At 48.6% G+C, this 24,044-nt stretch overlaps 1 protein-coding gene across 3 annotated transcripts in view; it reads right to left on the reverse strand.

Moving 5' to 3' along the window:
• Positions 1 to 599: 599 nt before the first annotated feature.
• The window catches only part of GATAD2B (GATA zinc finger domain containing 2B), an 88,369-nt gene continuing 64,924 nt past the window's right edge, over positions 600 to 24,044 (reverse strand). For all 3 annotated transcript variants that reach the window (XM_045455884.1, XM_045455885.1, XM_045455883.1), the window contains exons 2-11: positions 18,332 to 18,667; positions 13,181 to 13,310; positions 10,885 to 11,016; positions 10,453 to 10,584; positions 9,910 to 10,080; positions 9,088 to 9,403; positions 7,913 to 8,115; positions 6,939 to 7,049; positions 6,675 to 6,792; positions 600 to 6,010 (exon numbers count right to left, since the gene is read on the reverse strand). In XM_045455884.1, the coding sequence (XP_045311840.1) occupies positions 5,877 to 6,010; positions 6,675 to 6,792; positions 6,939 to 7,049; positions 7,913 to 8,115; positions 9,088 to 9,403; positions 9,910 to 10,080; positions 10,453 to 10,584; positions 10,885 to 11,016; positions 13,181 to 13,310; positions 18,332 to 18,666 (1,782 nt within the window). In that variant the 5' untranslated portion in view covers position 18,667 and the 3' untranslated portion in view covers positions 600 to 5,876. The remainder of the gene's footprint in view (positions 6,011 to 6,674; positions 6,793 to 6,938; positions 7,050 to 7,912; positions 8,116 to 9,087; positions 9,404 to 9,909; positions 10,081 to 10,452; positions 10,585 to 10,884; positions 11,017 to 13,180; positions 13,311 to 18,331; positions 18,668 to 24,044) is intronic.

Below are 24,044 nucleotides of genomic sequence, written 5' to 3' on the forward strand. Positions count from 1 at the left end.
ACCATGAAATGTGGCCGGGACCGAAGGGTTAAAAACAGCCCCAAACTTCCGGTCCTTGAGGAAACAACATCGTGTCCCCTGGGTGGACCCGATCTAAGTGCGTTGTTGGAAATAATGAAAATGGACAAGATAAATGAGGACCCGGTTCATGTTCTGGGCCGTAAGGAACACTTGGGGGAGCAGGGTGAGGTGGCAGGAGGGTGCCGGTGTCTCCGGGTGCTGCACGCAGACTGAGGGCCAGCAGGGCAGAGCGAGCTGTGGCTCCAAGGCTGCCGTCTCTAGAAGCCTTGTGTCACAGTAGAGACCAGAGTGGTTATGATGGGAGGGGAGGCCGGGACAGCTGGGGGCCCAGCCTCTGCTCAGTGCTGCCTCCTTCCCTACGCTCTTGACCCGAAATGGGAGGTCAGTGGCCTCCAGAGCTCGGGCTCCACATAAGGGTGGAGGAGGAACAAGAACACACAGTGGGCACAGGCTCTCAAGAACCATCGTGGTGGACAGAAGGGGCATGACCCGAAGCTGCCCCGTAGCCGCAGGGAGCACAGGAGACAGCTCGTCTTCCGATCGCCCCTAAATGGACCAAAGCACGAGGCACAGGAAAGTTTAGAAACCATTCCTTTCTTTATTAAACATAGCTTGCAAGTGATAAATATTACAAAGTTTTTTTTCTTTTAATCCTTTCTCCAAAAATTAGCTTATTATTTGAATCTGTTGCTGCTGAAGTACTCAGCAGCATCTGAAACGGATGGGAGTGTATTTGCCTTTTTGAAAACCAGTTTCTGTTGGTCTTAGTTTTTTCATTTTAATTTCCAAACACAATGCAGAAAATCAGAATGAGGTTTAAAAAAAAAAAAAAAAAAAGGAAACTTAGAGCCTGTGCAAAAGGGTCCTGCCCCCCAACCCCCATTCAGAGAGGCCGGTCCCGCCCCAGCCCCGCCCCCCACCCCACCCCCACGCTGCCCGACCTTCAGGCCTCACTCACCGTCCCAGACCCTCTCCAGGCTTCCTGGGGTTGGGGGGGGGGGGAGAAAGGGGGGCCTCGAATGTGGGAGCCCAGGACCAGGCTGTGGGGAGCCGCCCGCAAGGGCTCAGATGAGGTCTGAGGGAGGGAGACATCTGAGCTCCGCCACGCCGCCGTCACCCTGCGGCTCACCAAGAATGCAGGCGGCCAGACCAGAAGCCTGGGCACCACTGCCCCCAGCACCCCGGGGGCCCCGAGGGCAAAGCGGCCACAGCTCTGCTGACCCCTCGATCTCACTCTGCTGCCCTTCCCGAAACCAAAGTAATGGCGGGGCCGGGCCGGGCCACGCACGCAGCCACCGCAGCACTTAGGTGCCCTCCCTGCATCTGCGGCCCCACCACACTCCCCGCCTCCAGCTGGGGTCTTGCAGCTGAAGGAAGAATCATGAAACGGAATCTTACCCTTTGTGGCCAGGTGACCTCCCCTGTCGCTTCACAGACAAGAAAACAGAGACCCAGAAAATGAACCCTCCCGAAGGGCACATAGCAAGTTAGTGGCAAAGCCTGGGGCAGGACCCCAGGTCACTGCCGGCCCACCCTGTGTGCTGTGGCTCTCCACTCTCGACAGCACGGACCGGGAACCCCAGCTTTCACAGTGGCCCAGCCTCACCCCCGTGACGAAGCCTAAAACCACGTGTAGATGCACGTGATACATGCGGCTTTCTTGGGGTGACTTTGCTGAGACCCTATCACCCCTGGTCATCTACGCTCAAGGTGGGGTGGGGAAAATCCCTTGCATAAGAAAGCTTGACACTGAATTTTGTTATATAGGTATATTGTATATATGCTGATGCAGTCAGAGGAAAAAAACAGTGCAAATACAATTACAATTCATAAGAATACTTGGTTTCAATGCCCCCGGGAGCTGCCCCGCTCCCCGGCTGCCCCCCAGCCCCCAGCACCTCCCCGCAGTATCCGCCGAATGCTGGGGGCGGGGGGGCGGGCGGCTTAGGGTCGGGGGTGGGCTCTGCCAAGGCAGTGCTGGTGACCCGGAGGGGCTACTCCAGGGCGGGGGGCAAGGCACAAATCGGGGTGGGTGGTGGGGGAGGTGGCGTCTCTCGGGAGGGATGGGGTGGGGGCAGCTGCCAGTCTCCGCGTGCTGGGCCCGGCCCACTCCCCGCCCCGGCCTCCACAGCCCTGCCTCCCTACCCCCGCCCCTTCCCCAGAAACCCTTTTGCACACGGATCATACACAAACGGGCACATTACAAAACGACGTAACACAGTTTCACAATATCCATGGCGAGGGCTTTTTTTTCTCTTTTTCAGTTTTTTTTTTTTTTCTACACAATGTACAATTCCTTTTAAATGGATCAAGAAATAGCTTATATACACGAATGAGTCCTTGTTATAACATCTCGGCAGCAAGTATCATAAGCTAATGAAAGTCTTGTTGGAGGGCAGGGGAGCCTAGGGCTGGGTGGGTGGGGTGTGGAGAGAAGGGTTATGCCTTCTGCAGGGGTCTGGGGGAAGGAGTGGTTGGGGAAAGGAACAAAAGTAAAATACCAAGAAGCATCTTTACAAAGCAGTTCTATAGCTAATTCCTTTTAAAGGGGGAAAGGAAAGGTAACCAAAGCAGGAAAACATTTATCTTTGTGTCTTAAAAAAAATTGTCTACCATACATACATCCAAAAATGTGGAAAAAATACTTATTCCAGGGATGGAGAAAGTCCAGATGCTGTGGTCAAATGACAAAAATAGCAAATAAAAATTAAAAAAAAAAAGAAATCTACAAACGAGGAGGACCCCTGTCCCTCAGCCTTACCCACCCCCCCCCGCCCCCCCCCCACCGCTCATCTACCCGTTTCAGGCGTCTAGGGAGGAAGCCACCAGCCACAAGCGACTACTTTCAGAGCCTCTGGATGCGGGGGGGGGGGGGGGGGGGGGGAGCCAGGCAGAGCCGGCGGGGGCCCTCGCTCTAGCCATCCCCCTGAGCTTCAGAGCACTGGGGTGGAGGACCGCTCTGAACAGGGGGTCGCCTTTCTTCCTATCTTTAGGCACGAGGGTTAGTGTGTATGGGCTCAGCCTGGGGCTGGACAGCGACAAGAGACTCGGAGGGACACAAGGTGATCAGTGATGAAAACCTCAAGAACTAAAGAAGACAGGACAGGGCGGGAGCAAGAGGAGGTGAAAGGCTGGTACTTCACCATGATTAAGGAAAACTCACTCCCATCGCTAATCCCAGGGAAGGGTATGGAAATGGGGAGAAGTGAGAAATCAAACACCAGCGATTGAACAAAGGGTCACGGAGCTAAACTAGTCATTGAGCAGCCTCTATGTGACTGAGCCTGAGGGGAGAAACTGGGAAGGCTCCCGCTCTGCCCACCCCCAGCCCACCCCCAGCACCCCCCCCACCGCCTCAGCATCCCGCCAGGCACTAGGCTGGGCGTTCCCCATGGCTCCCAGCTCCCCGCCTCGTCTACACTTCCTACTTCCAAACCCCATCACAGGTGGCCTGGCTCCCAGGGAGGAGACTCAGCTCAGGGCAGGGATGGCCCCCAACCAGACGGTATTGCACATTCTCTGTTCCTTACTTTTAATCTCAACTGACAAACTTGGGCACCTGGTACCTCCGAGCTGGGGGAGGGGAGACATGACAGAAATGGCACTTTGTCATGGCGGGTGGGGCGGAAGAGGCTAGACAGACATGCCACAAGGCAAGGTGATTTGCAGGGAAAATTTAAAAAACAACAAAAAACAAAAAGAAAAAAAAATAATAAAAAAGCTTCCAATTTCGTGGAAGAGAGAAAAGCAAAACCAAACGATTTATCCAGTGCTTTCAAAGCACAGAGGGCAAAGATGTAAGAATATATCTTTTTATATATATATGTATATATATATATATAATTTTAAAATAACCCCAGACCCAGTTTCATAATCCCCCCTCTCCCCCACTTACAGTCAGGGGCACCACAGGCCCCAAAAAATACTCCAAACAGCCCATCACTATCTGTTACTAGCATCTAGCTTCAGATCACTTCACCACTGGGGGAGCCCGGACACAGGCTGTATCTCTGCTCCTTTATTAAGTGCTCAATGAGTTTGGGGGAAGGGAGAAAAGAAAAAACCCAGGAAGGCCCGTAGGGCCAGTAGAGTAACCCACAGTGGCTCTGGGGTATGGGGAGGGGGGGACTGAGCCTGATTCCAGCTCCTTCTCCCCACTGACCCACAAACTTTATGGGCAAGATGTGCAGTTTGTGTGTGTGTTAATTTTAAAAGTGCCTTCTTACTTTAAAAACATTATTTAATTTTTTAAAATAAAAGTGGGGGAACTTCCCCAGGTGGCTTTCAAGGGCAAAATTCTAAACTCCTCTTCACACGTCTCTGCTCAGTGTATCCCGTTCCTGTACTCTGGCAGCTTCTAGAGCTGGAGAGGCAGGTGAGTGTTACGGGAGAGCAGAAACCCCTGCCTTTTAGGGGCTTCCTTTACCTCAGAGACAGCCTGGTCCCCCTCTTGCTTCCCCCACGGTGTGGGCAGATGGGGTGCTAACCTCTCTTATCCCCAGAACAGCAACATTGCACAATTCAGTTCATTCCCTACATTAGTAGCGCTCAAGAAAAAGCTGAAAACAACAAAAAAGGAAAATTAATAGATTTCTGGAGATGGGGAGGGGGACACCACAACTACGTTTGCAGCCGAGACCCAGAGCTGGCTTTGACCAGAGTTGTGTGGCTCTGAGCAGTGGGTTCTGCACTCAGGACAGCAGACCAGGGCAGGACTCCCAGCTGGTGAGGCATCCCTGTTCACTCCTCCTGGCTGGAGGGTGGGACAGACAGATGGGGTCTCACCTGCTGGGAGAGAAAGCCCTTCTCTCTTCCCTTCTCTGTCTCACTCAGTATGTCCCACCCAGCTCCCAGGACACCGGCTAACTCAGGCTGGGAACAGCTACGCCTCCCGGATTATAGACGGGACTTGGGGACTGAGTTTACCAGGAGCAGATCAGGATTAAAAAGGTGTGTGTGTGTGTGTGGGGGGGGGATTTTACAAAGAAAGTACGGTGAAATAATTTTGGGCTAGTTGACCTGGAATAGACCTCTATCTCCACTGGGACCAGGAGAGCATCCAGGAGGCCAACACCAGCCTCCGTCCTCCTTGGCTCAGCACTATACTTGTCCCCATGTCCCTCTCCCCTTTCTCTGTGGGTCAATTCCGTGGTGGTTACATTTTAAAGCTTCTCCCTCCAGGCTCATTCCCCTCATTCTTAGAGCCCAACTTCAGTACAAAACACCACCTCCCAGACTGTCCAGCCCAGAGACACCAAGGGCTGATGTCCTCCCTATCTGATGCCATCACCTTGCCCCACCCCCAGGTTAAGTGCATTAAAAACTTCTGCCCCCAACGTTGCCAGTCATATCTGCTTGGGGACCCCCTGCAATGCTCCTGTCATTTATCTGAATGTCATCTGTGTTTACAAAAAAGAAAAAAAAAAAAAAAAGAAGAGAAAAAGAAAAATATTGAGAAAATAAAAAGGTTTAACCGTCCACTGAACAAAGGGGAGGACACACAACATCATTAAAAATGATAATAATTAGAGCATAAAAACTTTAGAAACACACGTCAGAGGGCTTAGATTTCTCTCTCCCCAGGACCTCACTCTGACCTCATCCGAGGTGAAGAGCACCTCACTGTGAAAGAAAACCGGAGAGAAGACAAGAGCGGCAGAATCGCAGCAGTGAGAGAGGGGTGGCGGGCAGGGCAGGCGCGTTTTCCTGTTGATTTCTAGGTTTGTCTTCTGTTTTCTGTTTTGTTTTCCGTGTATGGTAGGCACCAGTACAGGCACTGCATGCGACGGAAGTTGGGGGCAATGGGAGAGGAGGGGTAAAGGGTTCAAGGCTGGGGCAGTGCACGTGGACAGGCGTTATTTCTGCCCGCTGATGGACTGCGCTATAGACCGGGGAGGGATCATGTCTAAAAGGTACTCCCGCTGTCTGTCTGCCAAACTGGGAGCTTTGTGTCCTCCGATGCCGGTGTTCAAGTATGCAATGTTGACACCTGGACCCAGGAGACAAAAGCGGGAGTGGGGGGGGAGGGGTGGAGGGGCAGGCGTTAGAAGAGGAAGCAGCATCTTCTTGACTGCTCGACCCGGTGACCATCCCAGGTATGACCTGGGAAGACCCGGGGGCGTGGACTTGGAGGTAGGGCGGGGGCACCAGAGGTTGTGTGCATCTGTCCAGACTTAGGTAAGTGTTATGTCAGCAGCCAACTGCCCCTCTGCACCCCACGTTTAGGGAAAGGGGTCCTCTCGAAACTTCAGTCCTACCAGGAACAGAACAAACACGGTCTTGACGGGGTGGGAGAGTCAGAGAAACAGAGGAGAGTAATGAAATCACAGGGATGCACTCATGGAATACGCTTCGGATTTCTCTGTGAAGCAGCAGCCCTCCACCATTCAAACAGGGTGGGGACAGCTGACCCTGCTCTTGTCGTCGAGGTCAGTGACCACACACCCACCAACGGGGCCACCAGACAGTGAGCAGACAAGGGCAGGGACTGTGCTGTTTTCACCACCAGAACCCTATCGTGCTGTGCTCTGCATGGACCATGAAGTTAGCAAACATGCTAAATAACCAGAGTGAAGGGAGAGAGGCCTGAAGAAAGCGCAGAAGTGGAAGAGCGGCCTGCTAGCCTGAAGGCCCCTCCCATCACTGCTTCTTACCTGGCATCCCAAGGAGGCCACCAGGCACAGACAGCTGGGGCGCCTGTGCGAAGTTGGAGAGCATGGAACGGGCAGATGTGGGTATGCCGCGCTGGAGGCCGCTCTGAGGCTGTGGAGCCTGTGACAGGGAGCAGACAGTGGGTCACTAGGTGGCCGTGAAGGAAGGGGTGGGGTGGGGGGGGTAGGGGTCCGGGAAGAAGGACTTCCCAGCAAAGGCGGACACGCTGGGATCCACGGCTGGCAAACCACCCCAGACGGCCTCACCTGCCGAAGCGTATGATGTCTCATGATGGTCTCTTGTTTACTGACACTGGACACGGCCGGAGCCGCAGTGGGGGAAAGGGCTGCCTGCTGCTGTAGTCGCTGTTCGATTTCCTGTCGGGAGTCAGCAGGTCAACTTGGCAGGACAGCACCCAATTTCCTACCCAGGAAACCTAGGGCTCCTCCTATTTCTACTGCTGCCGACACGACAAGTAGGAGGGATATGGAGAAGGCAAGTTGGGGCTCTGGGCACAAGGAGCTAGCCCTGCTTTTCTGATTAAGCGGTCCGTCTGTCCAGGAAAAGCTGGCGCTCAGATGCTGGCAGGAGACGCCTGGGTGGTGGCAACCAGCTGACGGACGTGACGGTGAGGAGTTTACGGAGGTTTTATTTTTGACTCCTGTCTACCTGTTTTCCAGAAGGTCCCTGGACGCCACCCAAAGGGGTCTGATGGGTGGTGGGGTGGAAGCAGGATTGAGGGGAAGGATCCAAGCTTCCCAACACATCTTCCCCTCGCCCAGACCGCAGGGCACGCCCGCTCCCTCCTTGCCGTTCCTCTTCGCCGGGCCACATTACAGTCCACTCTCTCCTGGGTCATTCCCTTGTCAAATATGGACTGCAGAGAATTCGGTCTCTCTGAGAGATTTCCAGTACAAATATAATCCCTCCCACCAAAATCCATTTGTTTGAGGAGGACAAGAAGTTGAGGGATTTCTTCGGCCGCCACCAGGGAAAGCCACATGTCTGCCTCCTGTCTGTCCCCACCCTGCACCACACTGTCATTCATGCTCTTGCCCCACCAGAGACAGTCACATGGAGATCAGCAGACAGATCGGTACGGGGAGGAACAGGGAACCTGGGCCTCCAGGCCGTCAGGACTGTGGGGATCGCACAGACAAATCCTCTAAAAACTAGAAGGAGCTACCCTTTGGGAAAACCCAACCTGAGTAGGTGGTTGGGGAGACATCAGGATTCTTACCTGTTCCTGCTGTAGGGCTTTAACAAAAGCGTTTTTCAGCCGGTTGGTGTGTTCGGCCTTTAGGGCCTTCTTCTGGTTGGAGGTCATACACTGCTCGCACAGAATCTTACCATTCTTCTCTTGCTTCCAGTGAGGGGTGAAATCTGTGCGGCACTGGGCGCAAACAAAGGGTTCGACCCGCAGGAGTGAGGCACAGCTTTTGCCTAGATGCCAACAGAGAGAGCAATCAGGGCCTTCGCATCTCCCCATCTCCCGATTCTCTTCACCAAATGAATTTTTCAGGAGGTTACTCTGCTGAATTCAGAAAGAGACTCTACAAGAAGAGTACTCTGCAGTTTATAAAATAACTTTTATTTCATTCGACTGTAACAACATCACTTTAGGGAATTCAGACGGTACCGTCCCCACTTACAGAGGAGGACACGAAGAAACAGAGCTCCTGAGGGCAAAGCTGAGACAAGAACCCGGGTTTGCGGACTTTTAGTACAGCAAGAAGGAAGCGTGCTAACTCACGGGGCGGCAGACTCCACCTGGGTCTGCAACACAGGCTCCTTAGCACGTTTTGACCTCAGACCGCACTGCCACGTTTACACCGTTTAGTTACCAGTGTCCGAATTAGACCCGTTTAGAGTCCATGCTGAGCCCTTCAGGCACTCTCCTCCACCGTCAGGCGTTCCCCTAAGTCCACATGTCCGGAAACTCAGGCTTAATAACTTCTGTTAGTGTCAATGCTTCACAGTCTGGGTCAGCTCTGGTTCACAGCTTCCACGTGGTCACGGTCACCTACTCAGTCAGTACACCTACTTTCCCACCTGTAAGTCCTCAAGTGGCAGGGACTGAACGTGACAACGCAGCGCAATGCCACACAAGCGCTGACGTTACACGTAAGTGTTCTAGTCACCAAATTGTGTATACATCGTGCTGGGCACCACTGAAAAAGGACCAAACAAAATCCTGCCAAAAATATACACGATCTACAAAATACAATACAAATGTTAAGCCTAAGATATACAGACATACAAAAGGCATTTCCGAGTAACGAACGGGAGGTGGTCTGACAACAGTAAGAACAGGTTACTTGACGTCACACAGCGCCCTGGGATACGCGGCCCAGGTCAATCAGGCTTGGCAACCTCCTGCGTAGATAAAAGACTGACCACAAAAAACAGCCTCACCTTGGCTGTCGATGACACTCTGTACGACTTCTTCCAAGCCCACCATGTAGATGAACTCGCTATTGGCCGCGCTAGGCAGGAAGTGAAGCAGGGGAGCAGGAGGTTTAGGCGGCGGAATCTCCAGGAGGGTCTTTTCCAGCTGTTTGCGAAGAGCCAGTTTGGCGGCAGCCTGGGAGTTGGCGGCATCGGTCATGGCGCTGGGGCTCGGCAGGGGTGAGGACACCCTGTTCACAGTCCCTGGCTGCATGTGGGAGGCGAGGTTCATATAGATGGCAGAGGATGTTGTGCGCTGGCAGGGAACAGAAGAACTCGACTGCTGGAATGGAGGGGGCACAGGGTCAGTGGCGGGGTGCGGGGGAAGGACGAATTCTTGCTTCAGTGGCAGAAAACACTACCTGAGCCGAGTTGGGACAACTTAGCTTTCCCGAGACGCAGAAAAAAGGACAAGGTGTCCAACCTCAGGGAGGAAGAACTCCAGCACACGGGAAAGGAGAATGACAGAAGCTAGGAGGCGGAGGAACACAAGCACGGGGGATGCTCTCTGGCCCACATCCTCAGGCCTCTTCTTCCCCTGACCCCCGCTGCTTTCCTCCAGGCGGGTGTGAGCCTGCTGCCGCTCTGCCGTACAGCCTCCCTTCTCCGCTCCTACTCCCAGGGAGTCCCTCCAGCTTCCACCCTGGGCACTACGATCGATACAAGCTCCACCACAGCTACCCTGGCTGTCCTAGAGCTTCTCTATGTCCCGAACCGTACGGTCTGTGGTCCTTTCAACAGGGAAAGCAAAGACAAGACTTCTCTGTTTCCATATCAGGACTTTCTCACCGGTTGGTAATTGATGGCAGGACTCATGTTGGGTGTTGTGGTGCGTACAAGGCCAGGCTTAGGTGGGCCCCGTTGACCCTGTAGCTGGGCTGGGTTTGGGGCAATAACACGTTGGGACATCAACATGTGTGGGAGGGTGGTACTGGTCGCGGAGCGGATGACACTGTGACCCTGAGGGGGAAGAAGAAGAAAAGAAGCAGTCATAGGTGGTAAAACGCGCCACCAACATGCTAGAGAGAGGACACTGCCTGTAACACACAGCTGAGTGGAAAAACAGAAACACAGCGAGACTCGGGAATTCTGTCTACTCCTAGACGAGCAAGGGCTAAGCTAGAAACCTCCAGAGAAGAAAAACCACAGTGGGAAGAGGAGGATTACTTGTCCCACTGTGCCACCCAGTAACACACAGCCAGTCAGCGAGGAGGGACCAACGGGAACTGTGTGCAGCACCAGCACCTCTGCCACGGCCAGGTTCTTCTACGATCGTCACAGAAGTCCCGAACCAGAGCTGGGATACACGGGGCCCCAAGGCAGGTTACGCACCTGTAATGTTCTCAGACTCGGGGGTTCCACCCCTTGGGCCCCAGGCCGGGAGGGAAGCTTGGACAGGCCCTGCTGTCCCCCATGGGCAGGAGATGGCTGCACGATGGATGCCGCGTTCTGCACAACCGGGGTCTGGGGGAGAGAAGACAGAATGAAGAAACAGAGGCAGAAATCTGGTACACTCCTGGACTTTAAAAATCCCCAGTCAGTGTGAAGCTTCTGTGGACCAGAAGAAAAACCGAGAAAAATGGAATCAAGGTTTTCTTGATTAGGGCCTACAATTTAAAAAAAAAAAAAAAAAAAGAAAAAAGAAATCACTCTTCTTAGAAACTAAAAAGCACGGAACTGGACAAGAATGGGCCACCCAGCTGAACCTACCTGGGTGAGGCCACTGTCAGACCCAGCCCCTTACTTCCAGGGCGCAGTCAGTACCTTCTGGACTACGTTCTCCTTCTGGAGCTGGCTCTGCCTCAGCTTCTTCAGCAGGACCAGCCGGGCTTCTTCCAATCGCAGCTCGTCCCTCAGCTGCTTGATGAGCTGCTGCCGCTCCTCAATGCCTTTCCCCTAAGGAAACACGAGGTCCCTCAGCTACGGGAGCAGGCACCCAGAGTCCCCCTTCCTGCGAGATGGTCTCTTCTTCCAGGGCTGAGCTCTGGATCTTGCACACGAAGCAGAAGTAGCAATGGGGGTTACTGTCTCTGTGTCCCTGGATCTAGCTCAGGGCTAGGGATTCAGCAGGTGCTCAGAAGATGCTTACAGAACATAAATGCTAACCAACCAGATTCCTGGCAAAATAGAAGACGGGGCAAAGGGAGATGCAAAGGGAACTGTTCTTGAAAACACTGTTTCCAGGGGTGCCTGGGGGGCTCAGGCGGTTAAGCATTGACTTCAGCTCTGGTCATGACCTCATGGTCTGTGAGTTCAAGCCCCCCGTTGGGCTCTGTGCTGACAGCTCGGAGCCTGGAGCCCGCTTCGGATTCTGTGTCTCCCTCTCTCTTTGCCCCTCCCCTGCTCACGCTCTGTCTCTCTCAAAAATAAATAAAACAAAAAAATTTTAAACACTGTTTCTAGGACTTATTAAGCCAAGTTTCTTCTAGATATACATAAAAACTTAGGAGTTTCTCCACATCATGAGAACCAGGGTACAGTGGTTCCAGCCAAGAGTTTATTTCTGTGACTTACTGAGTTTTCACTTTCCAAAGATAAATTATACTGAATATGCTTTGTCACACTATCTTCTTCACTTGATTCTCATAATGCCCTCTAAAAGGGCATGCTCTCAGGGCACCTGGCTGGTGGCTCAGTCAGTGGAACCCAAGACTTTTAATCTTAGGGTTGTGGGTTTGAGCCCCATGTTGGGTGTAGAGATTACTTAAAAATAAGATATATACATACATATGTATTTTAACGTTTATGTATTCATTTTTGAGAGAGAGCGAGCGCGCGCACGCATTCGTGGGGGAGGGGCAGAGAGAGAGAAAGAGAATCCCAAGCAGGCTCCGCACCACCAGTGCAGAGCCTGACACGGGCTCAAACCCATGAACTGTGAGATCATGACCTGAGTTGAAGTCGGATGCTTAACCGATTGAGCTACTCAGGCACCCCAAAAATATAATCTTGAAAAAAAAAATAGTAGCACCTAAGTGGCTCAGTGAGTTGAGCACCTGACTCTTGATTTAGGCTCTAATCGTGACCCCAGGGTTCTGAGATGAAACCCCACATCAGGCTCTGCACTGGCTGTGCAGCCTGCTTAAGACTCTCTCTCTCCCTCTGTCCCTCCCCTGTGCACGTGCTCTCTTTCAAAAAAACAAACAGGGGCGCCTGGGTGGCGCAGTCGGTTAAGCGTCCGACTTCAGCCAGGTCACGATCTCGCGGTCCGTGAGTTCGAGCCCCGCGTCGGGCTCTGGGCTGATGGCTCAGAGCCTGGAGCCTGTTTCCGATTCTGTGTCTCCCTCTCTCTCTGCCCCTCCCCCGTTCATGCTCTGTCTCTCTCTGTCCCAAAAATAAATAAACGTTGAAAAAAAAAAAAAAAAAAATTAAAAAAAAAAAAAAAAAAAAAAAAACAAACAAAAAACAGTAAAAAGTAAATAAATAAAATGCCCTTAAAGCTGAGAATTATTTATAAAAAGTTTCATCAACAGGTTATTTATTTAAGAAAAAACTTATTTTTGAGAGAAAGAAAGAGAGACAAAATGTGAGCAGGGGAGGGGCAGAGAGAGAGGGAGACACAGAATCTGAAGCAGGCTCCAGGCTCCAAGTTGTAAGCACAGAGCCTGACATGGGGCTCGAACTCACAGACTGCGAGATCATGACCTGAGCCGAAGTCAGACGCTTAACTGACTGAGCCACCCAGGTGCCCCTGTGGGTGGTTATTTAGATTCAAAAAGTAAACTATAGGGGCACCTGGGTGGCTCAGTCGATCAAGTATCTGACTCTTGATTTCGGCTTAAGTCATGATCTCATGGTTCATGGGTTCGAGCCCCGTGTCGGGCTGTACCCTGGCAGCATGGAGTTTGCTTGGGATTTTTTCTCTCTCCTTCTCTCTCTGCAACTCCCCTGCTTGCTCACACTCTCTCTCGCTCTCAAAAATACATAAACTTAAATTATTAAGATGGTAAATTAAAAAAAAAGTAAATTATAAAAAAAACAGAACTGGGTCTCTTAGGGAACTAAACAGGAGCAAAAATGAAGAAAGAAATCATTTTATCTTTCTTCTCTCTTTTTTTACCTTAAACATCTCTAGGTTGGCTGCTTTGAGTCTTTCTTCCATTCGGGAGCTGGAGCGGGGACTGGAAGCCTCATTATCAGATAAAACAATGATGTCTGGGGAGGGAGTCAGCCTCCCACGGTCTGGCTCACTAGATGAGAGAAGAAAAAATTAAGGTATTTCAACAATTAAGAAAACTTCTTTTGCACGCTGAACAAAGAAATCCAAGGGAACTTAAGGTCTGTCTCAGTTCACTCAGGAGATTCAAATCTTAGGACACAGACGACACCAAGATGTGAGTGGTGACAAATCCTCAGCAAGTGTGCTCTCCATCTGAATTCCTTGTGCAGGGACCAACACACGGTGACTGGCTTCAGAAATGGGAGTGAGAGGTGAGTGTTCTTATCACATCCATTTGAATCAAAACCCTCAACGCTTCCCCTGTATCTCACTTCCCTCTGGGTTGTCTCATTAGTCACGCAGAGGCTCAAGCAGGGAACAGCCAGCCTGGCGGAGGAAGAAGGGTAAAGGGCAGAGCTTAGGTACGGAACGCCCGCTGCTGTGGAGGCAGCTCGGTCCACCCTGCGCCGCGCGGCCCTGGCTGCCTGAGGGTTGACAGAGAGGAGCTTACAGGACAACCCCAGCGGCAGTCCCAAGTTAAGACACAAGAAGGTACTGTGCCAGCTGCCTGAGGGGAAGGACCGGGCCAAGTCTACAGCTTCCGGCAGACCGAAACTCCTCAACCGCATCTCTGGAACTTGCATCTGCTTACCAGATTTGTACTCAGCATCTTCCCTCAAAAATAAACTCTCCAGAAACGACTTTGAAATCTTAAATCCTCCTCATTGGCTCCCCTGTATTTCAATTCTCACTTATTAGACAATTGTGGTTTTGGTCTTTTGGGGCTAGTTAAAAGCATCATACTCATTTCTCTAAGATGACAAAAATGGCACTCCCTAAGAGCTGGATGACCAGAATTCTGGAAATTCTGAATGCCTCAGGTTCCCAAACCAATGACCACATCTTTTAACTCTCTGATTTCTTAAAAACAAAAAGCAAAACAAAAATTAATGTTTATTTATTTTTCAGAGAGACAGAGACACAGTGCAAGCTGGGGAGGGGCAGAGAGAGAAACACAGAATGTGAAGCAGGCTCCAGGCTCTGGGCTGTCAGCACACAGCCTGACATGGGTCTTGAACTCACGAACCGTGAGATCATGACCTGTGCTGGATTAACCGACTGAGTCACCCAGGTACCCCCTAACTCTGACTTCTTAACTCAAAGATATCTTCCCAGACCCTACTTCCTTGAGTTCTGCAGTACAGTTAGGAATACACAGACTTAAAAGCAATGTGTTTTAGTTCTTACTTAAACATGAAACCCAAATCCTTAACACCCACAGACCTTTAGTCCTGAGAGCCTTTCTACCATTTCTCTGGGTCTCTTGTCTCAGCTGCTGTTGGGACATGGATGCCCAGGGGCTTTGAACAAAATACCCTGGATAGTTGGGTTAGGCATTCAATTTCTCAACTGGGCTGAATTACTAAAATCAACCAAATTTGGGGCATCTGGAAGGCTCAGTTGGTTGAGCATCTGACTTGATCTCAGATCGGGTCATAACCCCAGGGTCATGGGACCAAGCTCCTTCTTGCGTTCTGCTCCAAACTAAGCATGGAGTCTGCTTGGGATTCTCTCTCTCCCCCTCTGCCCTTCTCCCCTGCTCACACGCTCTCTAAAATTAAAAAAAAAAAAAAAAGTAAAATAAAATAAACCAAATTTAGCTGCGAACATAAAACAGAGGCACAGAATGACACACACGACTGTCTTGGAAACCATTAGGTTTGTCTGGATTGCTCCACAAGCACTGGTCCCAGGCAGCTGAGCGTGTGGGGTCACAGAAAAAGAAGCCACTAGAGGGAGAAGAGCCTTTCTTTCCCTAACCCCACAATGCTGGAGTAACGGTCAAGCTGACCTGAATTCATTTTCTGGTGATTTTCTCGTTTCTACATTCCTTCATCCTTGCCCCCCCGCCCATCCCTGACACCAACATGGGTGAATGAGTTTGAGATCTGGTAGATTTCTACTTTCACTTGGTTCTCCAATGTTTATTCACACCAACAGTCCCAAACTCCTTCCATTCTGTTCAGGGCTGGATACACACATCAAGACTATCTCGAAGCTAAGGGACTCCTCCTTGCTCAAATGAGTGCCTCCTGCTGCTTCGGGGTGGCTCAGCAACAAGCCAGGCAGAGCCATTCCTGGATGGAGGCTGTGGAAATGAGCGGCATTTGCTGGGAAGTCGTCTCTGAGAACAACCCTGAGATTGTACTCCTGGATGTGATCAGACCCACATCAGGTGCAGCACAGGCCAGGTGAGGCCCAGGTTTTGTCCCATTCTTCAAGTTTTTTGTTTGTTTGTTTTTTACTTGTGACCTGGGATTCTGGTCTCATTTATTAAACTTTCCAGGAACAGAAATGATTTTTCCACTTTCCCAAACATGTATGTGATTTACATCATTTGACGTTCTTAAGAATGAAACTCCAGCCATCGGAGAGAGATTACTAAAAGCCTGACTTGTTGCTCACGTCACTCACGACTCAGACTGGCAGGTTCCCAAAAGCTGTGCACCTCCTGATCCTCCTTCTGGTAGTAAAAACAACTAAATAGAAAGAAAACTGCTGTGTTTTTCTAGCATTCCAAAACATAAGCAAACACTGGTTTCACATACACCTGATTTCATATAGTTTGTAACCTGTCCAACTGATGACGATTATGATATGGCTATCACTGATACCATGGGCTCTTCATTATTTCTGCTTTTAAATTCTCTCCTTTTGTCCATATCAAAGAAACTGTTGCTCTCCTTGCTGAACAATCTATCAATCCCATTCATTCTTAGAAAAAGCTTGGGGCTAAGTAGAAATAACTGTCAGTGTATCTGGGGAAAGGGAAGAAGAGTGACAGAGGCCAGTAGGGCCTAGTTTTCCATGTAGAATGGGGATCTAGATTGTTTACATCAACCCCCTTTTCCTGGAGACCATTATTATTATTTTTTTAATTATTATTTTTTTAATGCTTATTTATTTTTGACAGAGAGAGAGAGACAGAGCATGAGTGGGGGAGGGGCAGAGAGACAGAGACACAGAGAGAGAGAGAGAGAGAGAGACAGACAGACAGACAGACAGATCCGAAGCAGGCTCCGGGCTCCGAGCTGTCAGCACAGAGCCCGACGCGGGGCTCGAACCTACAGACCGCGAGATCATGACCTGAGCTGAAGTCGGACGCTCAACCAACTGAGCCACCCAGGAGCCCCTCCTGGAGACCATTAAAAACAGCTCCCAGTTTCCAGAGGCTCAAGTTTCAAAGCTCATTCCTCTAAAATAAAATTAAATGCAATGGTAGGGTTTTCAAGGTAGTCTGACTTTTTAATACAGACTTTATTTATTTAGTACAATACCAATAATAGCACTAGTGAGATCTCACCAAAATGGGTGACAGTGCTTCTATGAAAAATGCACTTTCAGGGCCAATTTGGGATGTGAGGAATCCGTCCAACATTTCTCCTCTTCCTCCTCCCCATTCAAGTAGGATCAGTTACTTGCTCCAGAGTGGGGAGGGTAGTTATGGGGCAAGTGGGTTGCTCAGGGGCATGATCTCATTCATCTGCTTTCTTTTTTTCCCCAAAGGATCTAAGGATTAATCTACTTTCATAATATTCAGCTCACACTACATATAGCTTCCAAGCTATCTGAGGATTTTTCTCCTATTTTATGGCCAATAGGGAATTTGTCTAAAGTTTCCTAAGGGTTTTAAATGCTATTACCAAGAATAATGTCCCCTCACTGGGCGTGGCTTAAAAAAAATAATCCTGGGATAGTACTTATAAGTAAACATTAGAAGCTAGAGAAAGCGGGGGCGCCTGGGTGGTTCAGTCAGTTAAGCGTCGGACTCTTGATCTCAGCTCAGGTCTTAATGTTTATTTTTGAGAGAGACAGAAAGCACGAGTCAGGGAGGGGCAGAGAAAAAGAGGAAGAGAGAGAATCCCAAGCAGGCTCTGAGCTGTCAGCACAGAGCCTGATGTGGGGCTCGAACACATGAACTGTGAGATTATGACGTAAGCCAAAGTCGGACGCTTAACTGACTGAGCCACCCAGGCGCCCCTCAGCTCAGGTCTTGATCTCAGGATCATGAGTTCAAGCCCCGTGTTGGGCTCTGCATTGGGCATGAAGCCTGCTTACAAAAAAAAAAGAAAAAACAAACAAACCAACAAAAAATCTGGAGAAAAGAAACGCAGGTAAGGCTGTAACTGTTCCCTCCTCCTTCAGTCCTAAGGCGAATTCAGCAGGGTCAGCAGGAGGGCAAGTGGACACTGAAGATTACTTCCCATGCCCTATCAGCTGTATCTGAACAACTAACAAACTGAATGTTCTCAAAGCGAAGGTGGTCTCACTGGGACTCACGGGCTCGGAAGTCGTGAGTCTTCTCACGACGTACGGCCGGCTCAGCCAGTACCTCTTCTTAGCACGTGCTCCACTGTTTCAAGTACTCAACCTTGACAGGTGCCCGAGAGAAGCCCCGTGAAGGTGTGTGCGTGTGAGAGCGGGCGCACGGGAGTTGAGCGTGTGAACCACGATGAACGCTTATGCGTGCGTGGAGCCCATGGAGGGCGGTACACACACAAAGCAAGAACGGAGAGAACTGCCACGTGAAGACGACTGCCCTGTTCACACACGAAAAGCCAGCCCCATGCTTCTGGATGTACTAGAAGCTGGGACTCCAGAACAAACATTCTAAACCTCTCAGGATGGTCTGAAGAAAAGACTGAGGCCCTCCTAAAATGGCTGTAAGATCAGAGTGGGGCGCGTGTTATCTCACTTCCCACTGGCATTATCAGCTTTATGGTGCCTCCTTCATCCAGAGATGAGCACTTTATCTTAAGGGCACAAGCTATAGGATTCTCTGTATGCTAAGCAAATACATGAGGCACCGAGTTTCATCTGGAAATGAGAGGAATTTACGGTCAAGCCGTAAATGGCACACATACATTTTCTCTCAAGGAGGTTAAGGATGAAAAACACCTCCTCTCATCATTGGAATTCTTTCCTTTTCCACTCCATTTCCATTGTTTATGAGAAGACCCTATTGCCGGAGGCAGCCGACCTGAGCCATACCTCCGCCTGGCACTCATATCCACAGGCTCATCGCTGATGTTTTCTTTGCCTGGCCTTCCAGCAGTCCTGGTGTCGCCATGAGGCCTGAGATTCCCATTGAGTTTCTCTTCATAGCCCTTGACACCACTGCCATCCTGTTTGGTGGGCAACTCATGTGGCACATCGAGATTCGCCAGATCCTTCCGTTTGAGCAGCGCCAGCATCTTCAGGCGTTCCATGGCCTCGTGCCCCTCCATTTTGAGTCGCTTAGCCAGGACATCGTCTCGCTCATCTGCCGGGTCCAAGCTCCGCTTCAACAGGTTCAGGCGAAGAGCATCTTCTGTCATCCTATCCATCCTGTGGGAAGGAAAATACAAGTGAGATCGGAACACAATCCCTTAAACAGTCCGTAAAGAAAGAGGATGGGTGGGGCGCCTGGGTGGCGCAGTCGGTTAAGCGTCCGACTTCAGCCAGGTCACGATCTCGCGGTCCGTGAGTTCGAGCCCCGCGCCGGGCTCTGGGCTGATGGCTCAGAGCCTGGAGCCTGTTTCCGATTCTGTGTCTCCCTCTCTCTCTGCCCCTCCCCCGTTCATGCTCTGTCTCTCTCTGTCCCAAAAATAAATAAACGTTGAAAAAAAAAAAATTTTTAAAAAGAAAGAGGATGGGTGGTAAAGGTATTCGGAAGAATCACAAGAGCGCCTGGCTGGCTGAATTGGTAGAGCATGCGACTCTGGATCTAGGGCTGTGAGTTTGAGCCCCACGTAGTGTCGATCTTACCAAAAAGGAATCATCGTTACATGCAAGTTCAAAGATCACTGAGCTAGGGGCGCCTGGGTGGCTCAGTCGATTGAGCATCCGACCTCGGCTCGGGTTATGATCTCAACAGGTCACGAGTTTGAGCCCCGCGTCGGGCTCTGTGCTGACGGCTCAGAGCCTGGAGCCTGCTTCGGATTCTGTCTCCCTCTCTGTCTGCTCCTTCCCTGCTCACACTCTACCTCTCTAAAAATTAAATAAAACCATTAAAAAAAAAATTAAAAACAACAACAACAAAAATCACTAAGGTAAATATCAACACTCCATTTTCCCAGAACACCTGTATTAAAGATTTCTCCACTCAACTTCAGCAGTGGAAAGTAAGCCTCAAGTGTTTTCTAGTTGTTGAGGTCCTGACTATATCACCACTCTACTCACCTGGATGGTCCATTAAGAGCCTACATCTCTCAGAAAATAAACATTCTTTTGTGACTGCTTTGCGGTGCCTGTATGCTCAAACCATCCGCACTGGTTTTACCTCTCACACCAAATTCTTCTCCTGGAAAAGACCTCTTTCATGGACAGGGAAGTTCCTCGGGCCACTGAGGCATATCTTTCATTGGCTTATCTTATTGGAGACAAAAGAGAAAGCTGAACGAAACAAAGAGCGTTTAACGGGCAGCCTCAACTGTCTGCAAGCAGCAAGAATCAGAAGGGCCCACAGTTACCCGCCTCAAGGCTATACAGATAGATTCAGTATCTTAAGATACCTGGCTTTAATGAAAGACTCAGGTGTTTAGGCTGATAGGAGGGAATACTTTCTCTATTTATGCAGCTTAAAGGCAAGAAAATTATCATTTTCCCTTCTCACTTTGATTTTTTTACACTAACAAAATCTAAATACAGAACTTCTTCCACACTTTAAAATCCAGGGCTGTTTTCCTGGTAGGAAATAGCAACAAGGCACTGGAAAGAAAATTTTTTGAGTCTAGAAACATAGGCTCAAACTGCTAATTACATTTATAAGATCAAATATTTAATAAGTTACTTTACCTCCCTAAATCTCAATCTTATCTGTAAAAGTGGGTACTTAGAAGGTGCTCAACAAAATTTAACTGTTTTGTTTTTTTTTTAAGTTTTATTTTTATTTGAGACAGAGACAGACAGCAAGCAGGGGAGGGACAGAGAGAGAGGGAGACAGAATCCCAAGCAGGCTCTGAACTGCCAGCAGAGCCTGACGTGGGGCTTGAAGATACCCCATGAAGATGCTCAACAAAATTTAATTTCTATGACCTCCTCTATACTTGAAGATACGACATGAGGCCCAATGATTCACAGACTTAAGTAGCAGGACAGAGAAGACTATAAATGTTAACTGGTGCTCTTGAAAAGAAAAATATGTATGTGCTTGAGGCATCTTCCTTTTTTTTTAAATTTTTTTCTTTTAACATTTATTTATTATTGAGAGACAGAGCATGAGCATGGGAGGGGCAGAGAGAGGGGGAGACACAGAATCTGAAGCAGGCTCCAGGTTCTGAGCCGTCTGCACAAAGCTGGACGCGGGGCCCGAACCCACAAACCGTGAGATCACAACCTGAGCCGAAGTCGGATGCCTAACCGACTGAGCCACCCATGCGCCCTCTGAAGCGTCTTCCTTCTTGCAGTGAGGGGTAAAATAAGAGCTATTTGATCCTTTTCTGGGTATGACAAAAAAAAAAAAAAAAAAAAAGAAGAGTAGCCAATAAAAGAGTATTCAACAAAAGGAAACAGACATTTTGGAGATCAGAAAAAAAAAAAAAAATCAGAAGCTAGATCTCTGAGTTTTTCGGTAACGTTTCTTAATTCTCTCTTAAAAAAATCGTTTTTTAATGTTTATTTATTTTTGGGACAGCGACAGAGCGCAAGCAGGGTAAGGGCAGAGAAAGAGGGAGACACAGAATCCGAAGCAGGCTCCGGGCTCCGAGCTGTCAGCACGGAGCCCAACGTGGGGCTCAAACAGTGAGATCATGACCTGAGTCAAAAGTAGGACACTTAACCGACTGAGCCACCCAGGCGCCCCTAATTCTTTTTAAAAGCTCAGGCTTATTGAGACATAATTCACACATCACATAATCCACCTTTTTAAAGTGCATACTTCAGTGGTTTTGATTCAGAGTTGTGTAACCACTGCCACAATCAATATTAGAACATTTTTATCATCTCCCCCCTAGAAAACCCATATCCATTAGCAGTCTAGTCTCTCTGCCCCCAACTAATTTACTTTTTGTTCCTAATTTGCCTGTTTTGGACTTTTCATATAAATGAAGTCATACAATATATGATCTTTTGTGACTGGCTTCCTTCATTGAGCATCATGTTTTTAAGGTTCATTCATGTTTGAAGCCTGTGTTTGTACTTGGTATCTTTTCACGGCCAAATGATAATCTACTTGTGTATCCACTTATCAGTTGGTGGACATTTGATTTCCCCCCCTTTTTGCTATTATGAACAAAGCTGCTGTGAACTTTTGTGTACAAGTTTTCGTGTGAACATGTTTTCAGTTCTCTTGGGTGTACACTTAGGAGTGAACTGTTGGGCCCTGTGGCAGCTCTTTGTTCAACATTAAGAAGCGTTAGGCTGCTTTCCAAAGCAGCAGCACCATTCTGTGTCACTGCCAGCAGCGTGGGGGGGAGGGTTCCAACTTCTCCATATCCTCTTTGTTCTAACAGCTTCAGACAGACATGTTATAGAACATACAGACATTCTGTAGCTACAGGTCCCCCTAAAGATCTGTGTTCTTTCTTTTTTTGTTTAATGTTTATTATTTAGAGAAAGAGAGAGATGTTTATTTAGTGAGTGCATGTGTGTGCTCACAAGCAGGGGAGGGGCAGAGAGAGAGGGAGAGAAAGAATCCCAAGCAGGCTCCACGCTGTTACTGCAGAGCCCGACTTGGGGCTTGATCCCAGGAACCGTGAGATCATGACCTGAACTGAAATCAAGAGTCTGGTGCTTAACCGAATGAGCCACCCAGGCGCCCCCATGGTATGTGTTATTTCTAAAGTGGTATACCTCTGAAAAATACCCCCAGGTGGAAACTGGAAAGCTCAGTACTACAGAACAGCAAGAGTTAGGCTCTAACTCCACAGTAACAGTGTTCCAGGTAACTTGATGGACACCTCATATTGAGAGCACCACTAAGAATCTCACGGGGAGTTGTAGGTGGGAAAAGTCTGTTACTCAACTGATCATACACCTAGATGCAAAAAATACTCCAGAAAAGCACACAGCAAGATATACAAATGCAAATTAATATGGTACTGTGTTCTAAGTTTTGAGACAAATTATATTTGTGAGCACTGAAATCAGAAGACAGAGCAACAAAACTCGATAACCTAGAGTTGAATGGAGTTTGGGAAGGCATCATTATCCTGGCTTCTCGAACGGTTATACAAACAGTTGAATACTGCTCAGATAATTCCCTTTTATCATACTCTAATGAAATAAATGGATATACTGAACGTTGGAAGAAACCAGAACCAGATATTTGATTGTCGAAGGTAATTAATCTTTCCCAAGAGATGGTTTGAGAACTCTGACCGAATTTTCCTTGCCCTTTCTTGACTTTACTGATCTTACTGTAAGCTCCAACTTTATGCGTTCATAGCTGGGCCTGTCTCAAAATCCAATGAAACATGGATGAATCTTGAAAACATCATGCAAAGCGAAGTAAGCCAAATACAGAAGGACAGATATTTTATGGTTCCACTTATATAAGGTACGTAGAATAGGCAAATTCAGAGAGACAGAAAGTAGATTAGAGACTGCCCATGACTGGGGGTGGCAAAAGGGCAATGAGGAGCTAAGACTTCACAGGAACAGAGTCTCCGGGGTGAAGAAAAAGTTCTTAAAATGGACAGTGGTGGTGGTTTCACAACAATGTAAATGCACTTAAAGCCACTGAATTATATAGTTAAAAATGGTTAAAATGGTAAATTCTGGGAAAAAATTAAAAAGGAAAAGGAAAACAAAAAGGGAAAGAAGGGGGAAATGGTAAATTTTGTGTTATGTATATTTTGCCACAATGAAAAAAAATCTAATGTAACAGACAAATTAAAAATGGCACAGGAGATCCTTTTGGGTTATGGAAATGTTCTAAACCTGGATTGTGGTAATAGCTTTACAACTCTGTATACTTACTAAAAAAAAAAAATCACTAAACCATAAACTTAAATTATACTCCATAAAGCTGTGAAAATAATATTCAATATAAACTTGTCACACAAAAATTCCTCTCCAAAAAGCCAAACAAAAATTCGATAAAATAGGGGCGCCTGGCTGGCTCAGTCAGTGGAGAGTGCAATGCTTAATCTCAGGGTTGTGAGCTCAAGCCCCACATTTAGCATGGAGCCCACTTAAAATAAAGTAAAAAGTAATTTCCTGTAAAATAAATGTTGTATTTTGCCGTTTAATGTGTACCCAGTTTGTTTGTTTGTTTGTTTCTTCTGGGCTGCTAATGATAACAGCTCATCTTTTAAGTACCTACTTAAAAGCCAAACACACTACTAGGCACTTACCATGTGTTAAATTTCCTTAACAAGTTACTAAGCAAGTGGTATTAGCCTTACTTTACAGCTGGGAAAATGTTAAATCAAGTATCCCAAGACTGCAAAGCTTTAGACAGAGTGAATCTGGAATCCCAATGCAGGTGTAGCTCACTTCAAGAATCCATTATGCAGAGGGATGTATCAGAGCTGGATAATTTTGAGAAGCAAGGTTGGGTATTCGTGAATGTGCATATCCGTCTATCATCCCCCACAAATACTATATATATATACTATGTGCCAGGTATAGGGTTAGCTGTTAAGCTGTTGGGAATTGAGGTGAAAAAGGATTAGGTCACTGTCTTTTAACAATTTCAACCCAACAGGAGACAGATGTGCATGTAACTGAAGTAAGGATTTGGATGTTCTCAGGAATCCATCTTCTCTGCCTTTATGTTTCA

The sequence above is a fragment of the Leopardus geoffroyi genome, chromosome C3, assembly GCF_018350155.1.
Source record: "Leopardus geoffroyi isolate Oge1 chromosome C3, O.geoffroyi_Oge1_pat1.0, whole genome shotgun sequence".
NCBI lineage: Eukaryota > Metazoa > Chordata > Mammalia > Carnivora > Felidae > Leopardus > Leopardus geoffroyi.